This window comes from Scatophagus argus, chromosome 7 (genome assembly GCF_020382885.2).
Source record: "Scatophagus argus isolate fScaArg1 chromosome 7, fScaArg1.pri, whole genome shotgun sequence".
Taxonomy (NCBI): Eukaryota; Metazoa; Chordata; class Actinopteri; family Scatophagidae; genus Scatophagus; species Scatophagus argus.
In genome coordinates this window covers 21,868,751-21,886,763 of record NC_058499.1, presented here as the reverse complement: position 1 = coordinate 21,886,763, position 18,013 = coordinate 21,868,751, and the positions used below count along the sequence as shown (strand labels likewise).

The following is an 18,013-nucleotide window of genomic DNA, read 5'->3' as shown; positions in this document are numbered from 1 at the left end:
AAAAGTAACAAAATAAAGGAGGCTCTTATTGTGAAGAATTTGTGAGAAGGTAGAAGGCTTTGGTAGTGGCTGCTTCAATAATACTACAGAGAGGAAGAGTAGGTTGCAAGGAGAAACTGCCACAGTGATTTTATATAATAATATATAAGGATTTTATATAATCTGCAGTATGGCATCAGTTCCAGACACACATTCAAGTGGGTAACACTGTTGTACCGGTAATACAAATTCCTGCCGCGTCACTCAACTCAAGCCAGCATGTTTAGTGAAAAGCCCCACTAGACTACTAGTGTTGTATTGTGTCTTCAAACCTGGGATGTGTGTATCTGTCCACCTGGGAAGTGCTGCAAGGTTAAATAGCTGTTTGGCCCTAGTGTGCAGACACTGATAGAAGTTGTTCATTGTGCAGGTGTGCCGGATAAATTCGCTGACACAATTAGAGCCACAGTTTTGCCCATGTTGGAACAGCAGAACATATGTGACCCCCACAGCCTGCCAGAAGTGATGGGGCTGAGCCTACAGCTCACTGTTTGTGTGTGTATGTGTGTGTGTGTGTTTGTGTTTGTGCGTGTGTGTGTGTGTGTGTGAGCGCTAAAGGCTGAAGCTTGTCACTTGATCCCCTGCTGTTGTTCACTATGTGCCCTGTGGTGTGGGAGCCACTCTTCCATCCTGTACTCACCTCTCATCTCCTCTCTGGGGAAATATTTATGTACAGGTCTTATGTACATTTGCACACTTCTACACATCCATAACACTGGTCCATGTTAACATTGGAGACATTCTGTATATGTTTTCCATAATCTTGTTGTTAGTGTCCCTGATGTACTTTTGATTTGTGAATGCTTCATGTGATAAAACACAATGCAATTTAAGTCCAGGTTCTGACCATATGTATGAAAATTTCTAAATTAATCAGGCAAACTTAAGTTCATGCATGGATATACTACACATATGCGCGCACGCACACACACGCACCACCTCTGCAAGGGAATTGTTAAGATGCAGGTGTAGGGACGTTATGTAACCGTATAGTGAGGATACGGGACGGATGAGTGATCAAACACACACACACACACACACAGCTGACCCTATTTAAAGAAACAAAGGGACTGTGGAGACCTGACTGCAGTGTTTGGTTCTTTGACCAGACGAGTGACGGCTTCATTCCCCTGACTACCACAAACAAATCAAGCTTGGCTTCATTTAATGCACAGTGAATAGAACAAAAAAACTTAATAAAAACCAATAAAAAGATGTTCAATGTGTTGTCTTTATATTATATAATCTCTATAAGGCCCTTTTACACAGAACACTAATGCTGCTTTTACACTTTCACTAATATGAACACAACTATACAAATATGAATCAATAAGCACTCAAACATAATAATAAATTAATGGGAAATTCCTGTATTTTTTAACATGGGTCCTGCTCTATTCTCATAATTGTGCCCGTTTTGACTATGGGTCACAGCTATGATGCTATATACACAACTTATAACAGGACAAACTTCCTATAGCTTTCAAATATACTTGAATTTGACATAAATCATTCCAAACACTTGTCTCTCAGTCCACACCACTTCCACTGTAAAGACTGTAAGTAAGTAAATTGCCCCCCTGTATAAGCTATTGTAGGTAACTGTATTGGGATCTACTTCTGGGGAAACCAATATACCTGTTTGGTTTACCAGCCAGAAAATACCTACTCTTCTGCAGTAATAACATACATTTATTACTTTTTGTTTTGTATTCTTTGAGTGGCTCCCTTTTATAAGAACACAGCAGCTGAAAAAACAGGCACATTTGAAAAGAAACAACACTTTGCTGTATATTCTGGCAGTTATAGCATTAGTGTCTTTGCTCCATGGAGCTGCTTAGCTAGTTTTCATAGCTCATTTAATGTGGTTTGCCGTATTCATCATTGCAGAATGAAATTCTTATCCTTTATTATGCTGGTGCCTTACTAATGCAGTGAGAAAAAAAACTGAGAATAGACAGTAGACACAGGGATTAAGCTTGGGGCACATGGACCTTAATATGGATACTTAAACTTTCAAAAAGCAGCCCTCATCCCAGCCACACTTCCTTTTAAATGATGGAGGTTGCATCAGACAATAGGAGATGTTGAGTTGCTCTTAGTGGAAATGATGTTTTTGACCAGAAACTTGGAGCTAGTACTTTCTTGATAACATGTATTTATATTTTCGTTTGTATTTTGAAACAAGACAGGTTATAATTATTTCCGCCTCACTAGCAATTTGATTAAATTAAAACACTATGATATTCGGTACACCCTGTTCTTAAAACTTGTCCTGTTATGTGAACAGGCACAGTGAATGTACCGTCTATAAACTTGCTTACGTCTGGTCTTAACTTGCTTGTTATTCCTGTGACAAAAAACAAGTAAGCAGTTGTCATGTCATGCTCAGTTGCTATGAACTGGTTTAATTGAAAATGACAGTACCTCCTAACTGTCCTGTTTTGTTCAAGGGTTCAGTTCATTTTTTCAGATTTTTTTCAATTATATGTGTGTTCTCTCCTCTGTTGAGCACTGCTCTTTTGACATACTACACCCCACTCTATCTTAATCATTCATGACATCACTCCAGATTTCCCAGCGGTGCCCGGCTGTTGTTTGGTTTGTGCGTCTCTGTGAGTGTGTTTAAGTTGAGACTGTCACTGCATTTTTATCCATGTGAATGATAGCATTCTTGAGCTCACACACAAGTGGAAATAAAAAGCAAGACCCATGCCGATATCCCACGCCAAGGTGTTTGATCAAAGACTCAGTCTAATGCCTCACAGACACACATTCTGCTTCTTTAAGCAAGTGTCAACCCTAAGCCTGAAAGCTTTGAAAGAGAAATAAAAAGTAGAGGTGAATTAACTTTTTAAGCTTTACCTAAATTAATTTACCCTTAAATTTCCACATAAACAGTTTGTAGTCTAAATGTCTATTTTTGTTTCCAAGTCTTCTTTTTTGGGATTTTCATTTTTCAGTCCAAAACCAGGCAAACCTTTTGCTATGTTGCTATTCTTCCAATAAGCCATGATTATATTCATTATATAGACTACTGAGATGTCGTAAGCCCCTTATTACAATTTAAACCTCAGTATTTCGGCTTTAATTCAAACATTGCCGCTTTGGGTAAATCCTTATTATGCTTATCACATAATTATAGTAGAGTGAGTACGTATAAACAGAGTTCCAAAGGTTAAGTTTTACACTGAGTGGGGATCAGCCCCAAGGCAGAGGTACAGCATTAGTGAATGTCAACTTTGGCCTACGCCTTCCTGTTTATCTCCAGAGGGGAACAAAAGCCAACAGGTATAAATGTAAAAGTGAGTGAACCATGAATGGACCGCACCTGTTTTTCTAAGAGCTGAATGAAGAGCCCCCACCCCCATGCCTGCAGTAAATTGAATAGATTGAAAATAAATTGCTCTGTGAGGTGTGCTCATTGTTTTTCTTCTAGTGTAACAAATTGAACTGTCATTCCTGTTAGAAAAATTAAAGAAATAAATGTTGAGATTTCACCAAGACATATGTCATAAGTTGTTGCTTATTTACAATCGGTTTGGGTCGGTTTGAATGCTAGTGAATGGAAAAGGTCACATTTAATGACTGTCAGAGAAAAAGCCTTTAAGGTTAAAAGTACAGAAGTGAATAGTGGCAGGATAAAAGGACAATGCACATTATAAACACACTGGTGCAGGGGGAATGAGGATATTTTATGTGTAGATATTTACTCAAGATTTAAGGAGCTGTCACACACATTTGTCATGATGGCATACTGTAGAGAGTGTCCTAAAAGGTCTATATGCAATAATAGTGAAAATAATTGGAATAGAGTCTTAGCAGCTTTTCTTCACATCTTTGATACTAAGTCCCGAGCCAAGGGAATTGGCAAGGCCACCCAAAGCAGCACAGATGATTCATCAACCTTTGATTCTGGTTCAGAAATGACTGTACAGATATGTTATCATTGGCAAGCGTTGGTATGAGGCTTGTCATTACTTCCACAAACTGACTGATGTTGTCTGAGGTGGACTGGAACAAATCCCAGTCGACGTCAGCCAGTGTGCCCTGCAGTGTGGCCTCTGACAGAACATCCATTACCTGACCTGTTTGGTCACCAGAGTTTCCCATACCAGCGTTGGTTTATGCTCTGCTTTAAGGAAGACGACGACATGATAAGACTTTTCAAATGGTAGGAGAGAATTAGCCTTGACCCTCCTTGAATGACGAATCGCAGTGGTTTAGAGTCCTACCCATCTGGTGGCGCGGTCTTCATGAGGCTAACATCCATGTTAACAAAAACAATTTATAGCAATGTTACTTCATGTGGCTTTAGTTATATCTGTTATAGATGTTTTGTTTTTGTTTTTTGTTTTTTCACAAAAGCATTAATAAGCAAATGTTAGCATTCTGACACCCCAAAATGATAGACATTGTACTAGCAAAAAAATTAAATAAAAAAAAAAATCAAATTGATCTTACCCACAGCTTTGTTTACCCAAAACAAAAATACCAGAATTCCCTTCAGGCCTCTGTTCTTGCAGTAGAGGAACTGGGAAAAGACAGAAGCGGATGTGCTTCTAATGCCCCCATCTCCTCCTGTCTATATAACAATCTGACAAATGACTGTCCTGCATCTCCAAGTGCTTTTTCTGATGTCTTTATTTTCTTATGAATATGATCAATATGGTTTTGTCTGCAGGCGTAGCAGGTGTAACACTGGAAAAGTAAATGAAGAATCTGTGACTACCATCACAGAAATCTTTTTAAAGGCAGAATAAGTAGGATTTCCCCTAAAAAAAATAAAAGAAAATATGTATAGACTCATACAAAAATAATCCCTTTTCTGACTAGAGCTGAACAGAGCGACAACTGCAACACACAAATCCATTTGTTAAGTTAACTCACTTCCCATATACCTGTAGAAGGGTGGCACTGGGCTCACCCTGTAAGTGGGGGGGTCACTTGATTAGCAGAGGACTTTTAAAGTATCCAAAATATGTCTGCCAACATTTCTCTCTCTTTTTTAAAATTTATTTGTTCTTTTTTCTTTTTCTTTTTTTTTTTGCAATAACAGCATCCAGGGTGAGAGGTTAGGATTCCATAAAAATGTTGCAGCCAGGTGCCAGATCGTAAGCACACATCCAAGCGGAAGTAGCAAGCTGGGGAGGAGGGGCCACATTTGAATGTTGTTGCAAACCACAGTCGACAGTCCTATTCATTCTGCCTTGAAGGGAAGAGTGGAAGCAGTTACAGATATCCACTCACTGTGCACCTACCCTGATTTACATTTCACTTGCTTTAAATGAACTGTCATGGTTAAAGTCTTTAGTAACTCACCAGTACTTCCTATGTAGCCCGCATCTAAGATTGTATCTGATGTTGGCTGTGTCTTAATGTGAACACCTGCTGAGGACAGGATGAGGGAGACGGGGCTGTAAAGACTGGTGGTGAATGAATAGTCTTTTGTCTCTGTGTGTGAAACGCAGAGCTCGCCACTGAGATGTCAAATGAACGTATCCAGGTTAAATAAGAAGAATACAGGCCAGGTAGGAAAGCTCTGACAGAAGATCAAAAAGATCTAGCCTTAGTGTGTTTTTTCTAACTTATTGTACCGTCAGTGAATGTTTAGTGTTTGTGTAATATTTAGTTAAGCCCTCACCTTTGGTCATTTTCTTTTTACTTCATGGGTGGCAGTGTTGGTTGGCTGGTTTTGGTCCAGATTAAAATATCTCTACATCCACCAAATGTATTGACTAAATTCCGTGCAAACACTCATGACTCACAGAGGATCCATCCTAATGATTTTGGTAATCCCCAATGTAACCATCAAGTTTACTTTGTGGTTTTGAGCGAAATTTCTCAATAACTGCTGGATAGTTTCTCATGAAATTTAACACAGACAGGATTAAATGTGATAACTTTGATGATGCTCTCTTAATTTGTCTTTTTATGCCACTGCACCAGCAATAGCTATGGCCAGAGACATTACATTTTTCTGTTATTTGTCTATCTGTCCCATTCTCATCAACACAGTATGTCAAGAAAGCCTTGAGGAGTTTCTTCAAATTTGTCATACATGTCCACTTGGACTCAAAGATGAATCATTGTAATTGGTTTTCAAAGGTCACTGTGACCTCACAAAAGAAATTTCTAGCCAGAACTCATGAATTTATGAGCTAATTATAACAAAATTTCTCACTAGTGTCTCATAGGATAAAATGAAAAAGTAAGCCATAGGTCAACTTCACTGTGACATCATAATGTTTTCTGTCCATCTGTCAGCAGCATAACTCAAGAACAGAAGGGCAGACTGTGACCGTATTTCACATGTGATCACATAATGAACTGGTGACACTAATCTTGGGTGTCCAGCTTGAAACTGTGATGATTTGTATAGATCTTCTGTGCTGCTGGTTTGAATATGTGCGTGAAGCATCGGCGCTTTAGAATTTGTATTCTGTATTATGAGTCTTGATGAATACTGAAACTTGACTGCTGGGCAGATTCATACAGACACAAGGCAGTAAATCTAGTTTTTGCAAAAGTAATGACATCATCTGTACTTTTTATTAGTGCTAATTAGCTAATGTTAGCATACAAACACACAAAACTAAAAAAGTGAAGCATATTAAATACAGTAAGTACCGTCTCGCAGAGCAGAGAGCAGCACCAAACTCAGTTTTATATTATAAGTAACTGCCTTATTATTATGCACTATTGTTGCAACAGCTCACATACTCTGAAGAGACCACCCTGGGCTTTGTTAACTTGTTAGGGACACGTTTCACTATTTTTAGAAACTAAATAAATAAACGAAACAAAAATTACTCCACTACTCAGTAAGATCAGCTAATTAATCAATGATGCAACCAGTTGTTAGTGGCAGTCTTACCAAGGTGGCATGGACAAGGTTCTATTGGTTAGTATCACAGTGCAGTTACACTTTGTTCCTTTGAGGTGAATTGGCCAGTGGTGTCAGGTGTCACTGAAGCATTTCTGTGCTGAGAACTTAGGGTCGAAAGAGCTGAGTAACTGATCCCAGTTGGTGTGACTTCCTGAGTCACTGCAAAAGAAATGGTTTTACTGGTGCTCCACACTATAGCTGCTGGTGTGTGTCTCTCTCTCTCTCCAGTTTCCCCTCTTCCCCTTACAGTATAATTGAATTTAAATTATGCATGCTGTATGTCTGCTGGAGCAGAGGTAATAATCACCCTCTTTGTCTAGGTTTCTGTGCGTACCTGTGTACCGCCCACACCTTTTTTATGTATATCTGTGAGCTTGTATGCATATATGTAATGTATATGCTGTACCTTTATCCGCCCTGATTCTGTGTGTACACACTCACACAGCCTCGAGGAAACTTAAGCAACCTGAGCTCAGTTCAGCTGACTGGTGTTACCTGGCTAACACTTTCCCATTACTGTACCAAGCACACAATAGGTTTTACATGACTTTGTGTGTGTGTGAGAGAGAGAGAGTGAGTGAGAGATGGAGTTCTCTTCACATGCCTATGTCATTCAGCCACCTTTTGTCTAAGTTATTCCCACTCTAAATGTTTTAGCAGTTCCTTTGTGACTCCTTAAGACTGGAAACTATATTAACTCAGCAGTTTAGTTTGACCAGGGAGCAAATTGTAATGATGTCTACATCAGTGACAAATTTGTGGCCTGTCGGTGTTATACCACTCAGTCTGTCAGGCCTCAACATGTCGAGTGAGTTCATTGTTCTCATTTTAGTTCAGCATCCCCTGATAGACATGAATGATATCTCTATCATTGTTTTCATAAGGTTTTGGGCTTGGGGGAATGTTTTTAAAAAATGCATAACAGATAAGGCCTATGACTCTGAACTCGGTAGATGTAAATCTGAACCATATCTCTGGTTTATGATTGTTATCAAGTGTTGTCACAGACTAGACTCTTTCAGGAGAGTTTCTGTATACACGGCTGTGCAGTCAAAAATAGTAAAATAGTAAAATGTGCCTTTTTGTTTGGTTTTGCCCTCTGACTCAGAAGTCAGTGGGCAACTCAGAGAAGGCAGCAGCAGTAGACTACATATGAGCCCAGGCCTCCATATGCGACTAACCCCTCTTTCCACGCACAGGCCTCCACCGGCCAGTTTTGCTTCAGGATTTGCTATGCATTCATCACTCATTACGCTTATCCACGCACTGCATTCGTCACTGCCTTTTCTGACTAATATATTTTATTTTAGCTTAAGTTTGCCCCCTCCCAAAATTGTTTCAGCTTCATTTATGTATGGTTCCCTTTTTTGTCACTGACTCTGATTTAACCCTGAACCTAGGACCTCTTGTACACAATGCAAGATTCACGCCCCTCTTACTCAAAACCGTATGTCAAGCTGCAGATGCATCTGGAGATAAAGCCAAGAGATCACCAAAATTAGTAGGATTCATCCCCTGGGGACCTCGAATGTCTGTACAGGATTGTGCACCAGTTCATCAAGTAGATGTTGGGATATTTCCTTGTACAAGTTGAAACCTGCACCTGTGTGTGGCGCTACAGGAAAATTCACCAGGAGTTCATCCTCAGGCCACCATAGATTTCTGTACCAAAGTTCATGACAGTCTGTCTCAGGAGTGTTCCTATCAGTATGAAAGCAGAAGGAATGACAGAATGATGCAGACATCTCCAGAGCCTTGTGACTAGCATGGCTAAAAACATTATAACTATTTGTTTTACAGAAAGAAAATGTGTTTTAACTACTTTTGTGGTTACTTCCAAGTTCCTTGCTGTCACTGTGAGGTTGCTATGCAACCAGTGGAGACATTGGACAGAAAATGTTGCTGTTGTACATTGAGAAATACTAACAGCGCCTAACTCACTACGATCACAATTTGTCATGTTTACATTTCTGTTTGTATACAGATTAAAGCTTTAGAGGTGTTCCTAGAAGGATTTTGAACTTTCCCCTGCTTCCATCCCGAGCTCCATAGTGGTGTCAGTCTTCTCATGCATGCAACACTGTCAGGTTACAGCCAGTAATGTTTTTCAGTTAAATGTCCTTTTCTTGCATTAGTGATCGGAGTGTGATGGACGTGATAGCAGTTGACAGATAGGAGTTAACGAAAATCAAAGGTTGATGTTGCAAGGAGTGATGGTTATTGCTTTAACAAGTGTGGCTTTTCCCCTCGACAGAAGGAAAGCACAACAGCATCATGCCAATATGTGCACACATGTCCGTGAACACACACTAAACACATGATTACACATGCAGGTCCTGCTCCACCGAGTTTGTGTGAGCATTTCTGTTTCTGCTGATTTCAAAGGTATCTTTTACTTGCTAATGTTTGGTGGTGTTTGTTTGTGTGTGGGTGGCAGGGAGTGTATTGTTCGCCTACTGGTCTGTGTTAGTTTTTAGTTTGAGCCATATGTTGTCATACTTGGTCACCATGCTGATTCCTCAGAGAATGTCCATTATAACAGGTGCATCTTATTTTCTTTCATAGACTTTCTTTGGGTGATTTGGTGAACATATGATTACTTGAGGTCATTTAAAGGCTGTGGACTGAATAGTGTGGGGCCCACCTCACTGGTTTCTCCATAGGCTTGTGCTGCTTAGTGGCAATGACTGACTTGGCCATACGCTTGTATAGCATGGGGCCGGTGTCAAGGAGCACCATTACCATAGTGTCAATTCTTCCATTGAATTACCTCCACAGACTTTCATTGTAGGAAGGCCAGACTGAAGGCTGACCACAGTGAATGGCTGTTTACCATCAAGTTGGGTCTGTCTCCAACCACATGCAGCTAAAGCCACCGTAGCTAACCAGCTCAGGGTAATCGCTGCACACTCATACTGAGTCAAACACACAATGAAAATCAGGCCAAACAACACTGACAGGATCAAACACATGCTCAAAAAGGAACATAGTCCCACATACACACTCGTATATCTCTCTCTCAGGCACATGTGCCCCCTCACATGCCCTCACACTGCAGTCTAAGTCAGTCATGTTAATCCAAGGAAGAGAAGTGGTGTTTATGTCATGTGGAGTCCAGGCACACTGGGCTATAAGTGGTTGATGGAGCAGAGTAAAGTGGCTCTGACAAAAAAGATAAGGTTATTTTGAGTCAAAGAAAAGCTGTCATGTCATGTGTAATGTTTGAGCAAACAATTTTTGCCCCTTGGTGAAATGACTTTATTCAGGGCTCTGCAAGCACACGCTTGCTTCACAAATGGAGCCCTTAGATAATAATTGAAAATTAGTCACATCTAGGATTAAGAATTGTGGCTGTTTTGTGCCCTAGAGACACAGGAGCTGAAGTGTTTTGTGTGAGAGGTGATAACTCCTCACAAGGTGACATCTGAAACATTTCATCTGTTTTAACATCGTGTACATGTGCCCTCTTTGTTTTCCTGCTGTTCGAATTGCTTAGACAACTTTAGAGCATGGTCACAAATGAAGTCAAGTCAAGACCAATTGTGTTACTATTATTATTAATGACTTAATCTTTATTCTAATCTGTAGTCTGCTACTACTGCACTACTTTGTCTGGAGAATCTGAACCAGGAGTTCAAGTTAGAGAGGTCTTTCATCAAGTGGCTTATTCTGTGTTCCAAACATCCAAACTAAAGAGTCAAAACTGACCTAATCCAAACTGTGCCTTTTGAGTCATGTGTTTCGTCTCTGAAGCTGTTAATCTGTTTGCCCTCCTCCTTGTCTTTCTCTCTCAGGGAGTTGTGCTCCAGACATCAGACCAGTGTCCCATTCAGGAACAGCAGAGAGTCCAAGCTGATCTGACTCTGAACAAGGGAGAGGGACATGATGGAACAAGTGAAGTGATCCAGTGCACTAAATGTTTACATTAAATATAAAACCACCATTGTTAGTCAGTAGATCAGATGAGATGATCTTGTTTGGTCTGGGAGTCAGATGAGTAACTAGCCCACACAAAGACACTAATTAAATTGCTCCAAATGTCATGTGAAGACTCCTGTGCAGGGTCCACAGCAGCATGAATCCAAACAGCAGATGATCTGAGGCTGCTGCTTATGTGACTTAGAGCTGTAAAACCAGCTTTCTACCCAAGTATTAAGTTTAGTGAACAGAGATACTGCTTATGTTTTCTATTGGCATGCATGCACACATGCAGGTGTATGTAGCCCCGGCCTTTTTTTGATACTTCTTTGCACTGCAAGGATTATTTTTCTTGCTGTTTGTTTTTCTATTTGTGCCATGAATGCTTAATTATGATTGTGTTTTTATTGCCTTACATAGTTGGCACTAATAAAATATTGATATTCTTTTTAATGGTGACTTTTTGAATTATTTAGGAGGATGTCTGTCCTGGGCTCTGGGGCACCTGAGCTTAAAGTGGGAGTATGGTGACATCCCTGTGTGTGTGTGTGTGTGAGAGTGTGTGTGTGTGTGTGTGAGAGAGAGAGAGAGAGTGTTTGTGTTCCTGCACATGAGTCAGTTTTTCATGGTGCTTACAAAACCTCATTCACATCATGTAATTATCTTGAGCAGAGGTTGGAGCTTCTAATAGCAAATCTTCCACAGCCAGATAGTGTTCTCACAGTTTATTTCATTTTGATTCGGAGCAAATGTTTTATGGTAATAAAATTCACTTCTTTTTTTTTTTTGTTTTTTTTTGTTTGTTTTATATGTGAGATAGAATGTGTGTCTTTTAAAAGCAGTGGTCTCTTGTTCACATGCTATAATGGCCACAGGCCACCTCTTGGGAACATGTACTGTCTGTCCACTCCAGGAAGCAAGACCACAAGTAGTTAAACCACTGCAAAACATACATACAACATTGAGGAGTTGGTCAGGGTCAGGCTGGGTAGTTGGGTTTACAGTCTGACTTCTGATACTGGAGACTGAGATATAAGTCCCATCTATGACAAACAGTCAGTGTCTTGTAAAAATAACAGCATTTCTTCCCTGGCCTGAAACAAGGAAGTGCCAATGTTCAAAATGTCAGTTTGTTCTGAGCACTTATGTCAAGTCAACACTTTTTATGACTTCTCTGCAACTCATTTAATTGAAGAAATGCTGAGTTATCTAAGTTTTTCTATCAAATTAGTTACTGAATCAGAACAAAACAAACAAACAAAAAAAAGTGTGAAAACACCCATAATTCACTGTGTGTTTTGTCTGAACACACCTGAAGATGTTTACACTATTTTGTCATCAAGTTTTGAGGACTACATGCTTGTGTGTTAGCTTTTGTCATATTAACGATGTATCGGTGCTGACACTAGTTTAGATAAGACATACTTTATTTTATTGTTAGTGTTACAACCATTTCCAGGCATGTCAAACTGGTCCACAGGAGGGCCGGTGTGGCTGCAGGTTTTCTTTCCAACCAAGTAGCAGCACACCAGACTTGACTCATTTAATCAACTGATATCCGTCTTCAGACAGTTGATTGGTCAAACAGTGTTCTCTTGGTTGGTTGGCACAAAAACCTGCAGCCACACCGGCCCTCCTGTGGACCAGTTTGACATATGTGCATTACACTGTATTCAGACTGTTCACTCGCTGTGTTCCCTGGACATCTGTCCGAGTCTGTTCAGTAACACTCAGTTACAGTGTCATGACAGGAAAGATTGATTTAGTCCAGCATTCATTTGTCATGCCAAGAGAGAAAACAGACTTAATTGGATTTACAGTGAATGGTTGAAGGGTGTGGGCTGAAACAAGCACACACTGATACTTGGCTTAGTGACTAAATGATATTATAGGAAAAAGTAGGTGAACGCTGGAAGTGTACAGATTATGTCAGTGGTTCCCAAACTGGGGGGCCCAGAGTCAGGCACTGGAGGCCATGTATGGAGTGAAACCAAGTTAAATGAATGTGTGCTGGGAAAATAAACAAGAGTTTGCTGATTCTGTATTGCTGACATGTATTTCATTAAAATTCAACTTGGATCCGTTTTTAGCACTTGCTTCCCCAATTATTGTTAATGATTAGCAAAAACGGGGTAGGGGTGTGAACTTGTTTCTGCTTCTGAAGTGGAGAGTATGAATGACAAAAGTCTGAGAACCACTGTATTCTGGCAACATTTTGATCTCTTTCCCAGAACTTTCTTCTAATTTACAGTTGTGTTCCATCTCCTGTCCTTCTCATTCTGGTAGTGATCTATTAAAAGCTGTGGAATGTACAGAGTGGACCCTCTGACCTTGTAATGGTTTGACCCAGTAGTTCAGGATCAAAGACAAACTGCTCAACCTGGCCAGAAATGTGGGTGGGTGGGGACAGAGGGGGTCACATACCCTCTGTTCACTTAGCCTGCACAGTTTCAGTGCGTCAGATTATGAAATCAGCACTGTGTGTGTGAGAGGTATTAAGCTTTAACCTGCTTAGAGATTTAAATTTGTTACACTGTCTGGAAAAGTGTATGTTTTGTCGCTGGCTTTACGGGAAACCAAATGTATTCTGAGGCGAGGCTGACTATAAAACGAAACAGATCACATTTCAGTCAAATATTAACATTAAGATCTTTTTTACTCACATTTCCCTGAAGTCCCCAAAAATGTTGTTGTTCTGCTTTAAGGATTTGTATTTATTTTTAGGAGGTCTTAACATCACAAGAGCACAGCAGACAAATCAAGCCGACCTATTTGTAGCATTTTACTAAGGCATAATGATTAACAAGGGTATGTTTTCAGCTGTACGTGGTGCGTCTTTTCCAGGAGGATTTGTTGCCATGAGAAATGTTTGCACTGTGGTGTTTCACATGAAGAATCCAGAAAATTGCTGTTTGGGATGTCCTGGGAGCTGAAGGGTATAAGGCACGTAGCATATTATTACCTCTGCCTTGGAGATTACATTTTTGTTCCTGTTCATGTCCGTTTGTTTGCATGCTTGCCTTGAGGTCTCAAAAATAGTTAAGATTCAAACACACATTATGTTAATGAATGAACACAAAAAAGTATTGTGGCATCATCGGAGTTGTTTTCTTCATCTTTAATCAACCACTATCACCTATGAAATTCTGACACGATTCATTCAGAAATGTTCATGGACGAGGTGATAACATTAAAATTTTATCGATGGTACGTTTAGTCACATTCTTCATGGTGGTGCAGTGGTTAGCACTGTCACCTCATGGCAAAAGGGTTCCAGGTTCGAATCCCAGTCTGGGCCCTTCTATGTGGAGTTTGCATGTTCTCCCTGTGCCTGTGTGGGTTTTCTCCAGGTACTCCCATTCGTCCCACAATACCAAAAACATGCACATTAGGTTAATTGCCCCTAGGTGTGAGTGTGAGAGTGTGTGGTTGTTTGTCTTTGTGTGTTGGCCCTGCGATTGACTGGCGACCAGTCCAGGGTGTACCACGGCTCTCATCCGTAGTCAGCTGGGATAGGCTCTAGCTCCCCCGCGACCCTGACGGATAAGCCGTATAGAAAATGGATGGATGAACGGACTCTCCCAGAAGTCAGTACAGAAGGCATAATGTCAGTTTCATCAAAAAACTGAAGGCAGATTGGTCAGACTTCTGCCCTGACAGGCCATGTTCTACAGATGTGAAAGTCTCTGGTGGGGAGCAGCACTGGAATTGATACCAGAACTGGAGCTGGATGAGCCCCCCTCCCAGTGAGCACAGTTGGACCAGGACTGGACACAGCTTCTGAGTGATGGATGCCAGGTTGACAACATGCAATACAATACAGAGGTGGCAGCTCTGACCAGGACTCTCCAGGAACCAAAACTGGCAAGAAAACCCACCTGCTGTTGTTGGACTTTCAGAGCCTCTTCTGCACATCATCTAACATTATTTATAATATTATGATCTACTGTTTATTCTCCATGTATCATTCTTAATGCAGAATGTCAGATGAGACATTCTGCGGATTAAAAAAAAAAATAGAAAAAGACAGAAATGACTAGAAATGTAAATGGAAGAAACTGAATGCCCATTTAAAAATTAGGGAAGGAAAAAAAATATGTGACAGGAACTCCTTGTTTGAAATCCACAGCTCGATGGGAACTGGAGGTTAATGATTGCCTCCTGTTTCCTAACATCCTCCCTGCTGAGCTAATCTACAATCACATTCTTTCATTCCAGGGGAAAGTGGAGGAGAGTCCCTCTGGATCTGATATCCCTGCGCCACACTGGATGAGCTCTATGGCGATCTAAGCTGGGAGTGTCTCAGTTTTAACCCTGGCAAAGACGGCAGCTTCACACCCAGTAATAACGGCATAGATAATCAAATGTGTATGAATTTGACAGTTCAAGTGCCAACAAGACGAGACACAGAAATAAGTACATGACATTATGTGGTGATTTTAAATGGCCACAGATAATTCTTTGTTCTCAACTGTTGCATGAGAGCATGAAAACATCAGAACTGGGCCAGTATAACCTAGTAAAGCTCTGACTGCACTTATCACACAGTTTTTATATAATAACTAAATTATCCTGAATCTGCCCCCTCCCTCAGCTTTACAGAACTTTGTAGTGAGTTTCATCTCATTGTTTTCCTGTCAGGCCCACAACTTTACTAAATCTCCAAATATTAATACTTATACTACAAGGCAAACGCTTTAAAGACACAACATCAAGACAAAAAAAAAAAAAAAGAAAATGCATTTTTCACCAAGCAGGAGTTTGCAGCAAAATCATCCCACACATTCATTCAGCTGAGGTGATTAGCCAGAGAGCAAAAAATGGAGAGGGGAAAATATGGTCTTTCTGTGCCTCTGTCGCACTCTAACATTTCCAGCCATGCTGACGGGAGCAGAAAAGGAAAGTTAAAACGCATTTCACGCTCACGCACGTCTTAACGAGCACACATGCTGCAGAGCTAATAGGAAGTGGCAGACAGGAAAGCAAAAGGCAGCATCTGTTTCCAGCTATTCATCTGTCGGTGACGATGATGAGGCTGGAGTCAGGGTGAACATCCTGCGTGTCGCTCGCCCTGTCGTCTGCTCTCTCTCTCTCTCACACACACACACACACACCAACATCATTCCTGTCCAGATGTGCAGCCTTGCTGTTATAGCGTTTAGCATCATCTGTAAAATCACTCATGGTAATGTGTGTCATTTCTCCAGAGAGAACCACCACTTCAGAGTGTTGGATGTGTGTTTTAGTTCAGTGGAAACAATAATGTGACGCCATATTTAGGTCCGCTATGCATCAGCTGGTCACATAATCAGAGCTAAAAAGCCATTTTAAAAGACGATCAGGAGAGTTATTTCCTGTCACTCCCAACTAAACACTGTCTATCAAATGAAACGAACACTTCCTCCAGACAGATGATTTATACTGTAGCAGGAGCGTGTACATGAGCTATTACATTGGAATCACAAGCATCATTAACATGCATGCTAACAAAGCCCATAAAAATACCAAAAGCAACAATGCACCTATTGCAGCTACTACCTAATCCTACCAACAAGTATTGTGTGTGTATCCAAAGCCTGATATTTCTTACTTCTCTGTGCCATAGAACTCCATTGTTGCCCTAAATCTATCAAAGCCACTGCAGTGAGCCACACTGTTGCACTGGGTGACATGTTCCTCTGTTAGTCGGGACAAACACGCTACAGTTTCTCTTTGACTCAGCGCTGCTGCCAGATACACTCATAATAAACATCAAAAAGTAGTCCCCAAAACAAATGCACCATTGTCTCCCCTTTTTTAGTAACATTTGCTGATTATTTGTTGTAGGAAATCACTGAAGCATTTGTCATTTAAAGATGAAACTATAGAGAGCTTCAGATTTATGTCTTCAGTAGGAAGCAGCAGACTTGAGACTGAGAGGCACAGGCAGTATGGAGGTCAGATGGATTAACGCACTGATTCTGGCCTTTTCATGGGATGTGAAGGAAATTGCAGCATAAATGAACTGATTTTGATTTATTTATTTCAATTTTTGTCAGTTTTCTCATTTAAATTTTTCTTTTCACTTGCATTTTTTACGCTGAGAACCAGTCTGCTGCATTTGTGACAGTCAGAGCTCGAGTCACTAATGTGGTTGTAAAGCTGACACAACAGCCTGTCTCTGGCCTTTCTGAATAATAAATGGTGTCATTAAGTAATCAGCTGCTAAAATCTGAGGCTGCAGAATATGTTGTAACATCACCCAACACTGAGCGCTCTGTATAACCAGGACCCGCCCTGTCAGCGTGACAGTAAACGGGTGGGCTTGTTTTGTTGTCCAGAGCAGTCTCTTTCATAACACCTGTGTTCATTAAAATTACAGTTTTTTTCCTTCCTTCAAATCTATAAATCCAATAACCATCAAACAGCTTTGCATTCTTTAAACTCTGAGCTGCCTTTTACATATCAAATTTCTATCGTTTTCTTTAATGAGCTCACACTGCAACTCAGATCAATACAGTAAGAAGGGATTTGCACAAATGTGCCAGGGCCTTTCATGTCTATACAACATTTCTGTGTGTGTGTGCGTGTGTGTGTTCTCAGTGTAAGGCATCATTACCTGTGTCTGTTTCTTGTTGAAGATGATTGATAAGTTGTTGGAACTCAGATCTGGCTACCACCCACCTGTAGGAACTCATTTTGTATTCACACACACACACACTCTCACTCTCACGCATACACTCACACAATGCTGCAACCTGTCAGCTCTTTTCTTTCTGAATATTTGAAGTCTGGTGAGAAAAGGATGTTGCGACACTCACAGATCTGGTCCATGTCATTTCTTTAACTGTGTAAAGAACCCTGACACAGGCGTGTCTGTTTGCCTTTGACAGGAGTGAGGAGCGTGAGGTCAAGGCGGCTTCAGGCAGTGTTTGTTGACTCGTGGTCGATGTTTAATCCAGGGTTTACATTGCTGCTCTGGGTGGAGTGCAGTCCCCATACCTGCCATCACAGCTCTGACCAGTGCAGGGACAACCTCACCCAACTGGTAAACCCAGCTGGAAGCAAACTGAAACACTGTGGATTAATAACCATGTTTAAACTCAGAACCACAGACAGTGAAATCACAGTTTGAATTTCAAAGCAGATAGGTATGTTTCACTGATATTTTAGTACATCTGATAATTT

General features: G+C 40.6%; 1 protein-coding gene across 1 annotated transcript in view; it reads left to right on the top strand.

Moving 5' to 3' along the window:
* Window positions 1-11,291, top strand: part of si:ch211-266k8.4 (USP6 N-terminal-like protein) — a 59,438-nt gene extending 48,147 nt beyond the window's left edge. Inside the window, exon 15 of the mRNA XM_046394102.1 lies at window positions 10,723-11,291. Coding sequence (XP_046250058.1) covers window positions 10,723-10,789 — 67 coding nt within the window. The 3' untranslated portion in view covers window positions 10,790-11,291. The remainder of the gene's footprint in view (window positions 1-10,722) is intronic.
* The last annotated feature ends 6,722 nt before the right edge of the window (window positions 11,292-18,013 follow it).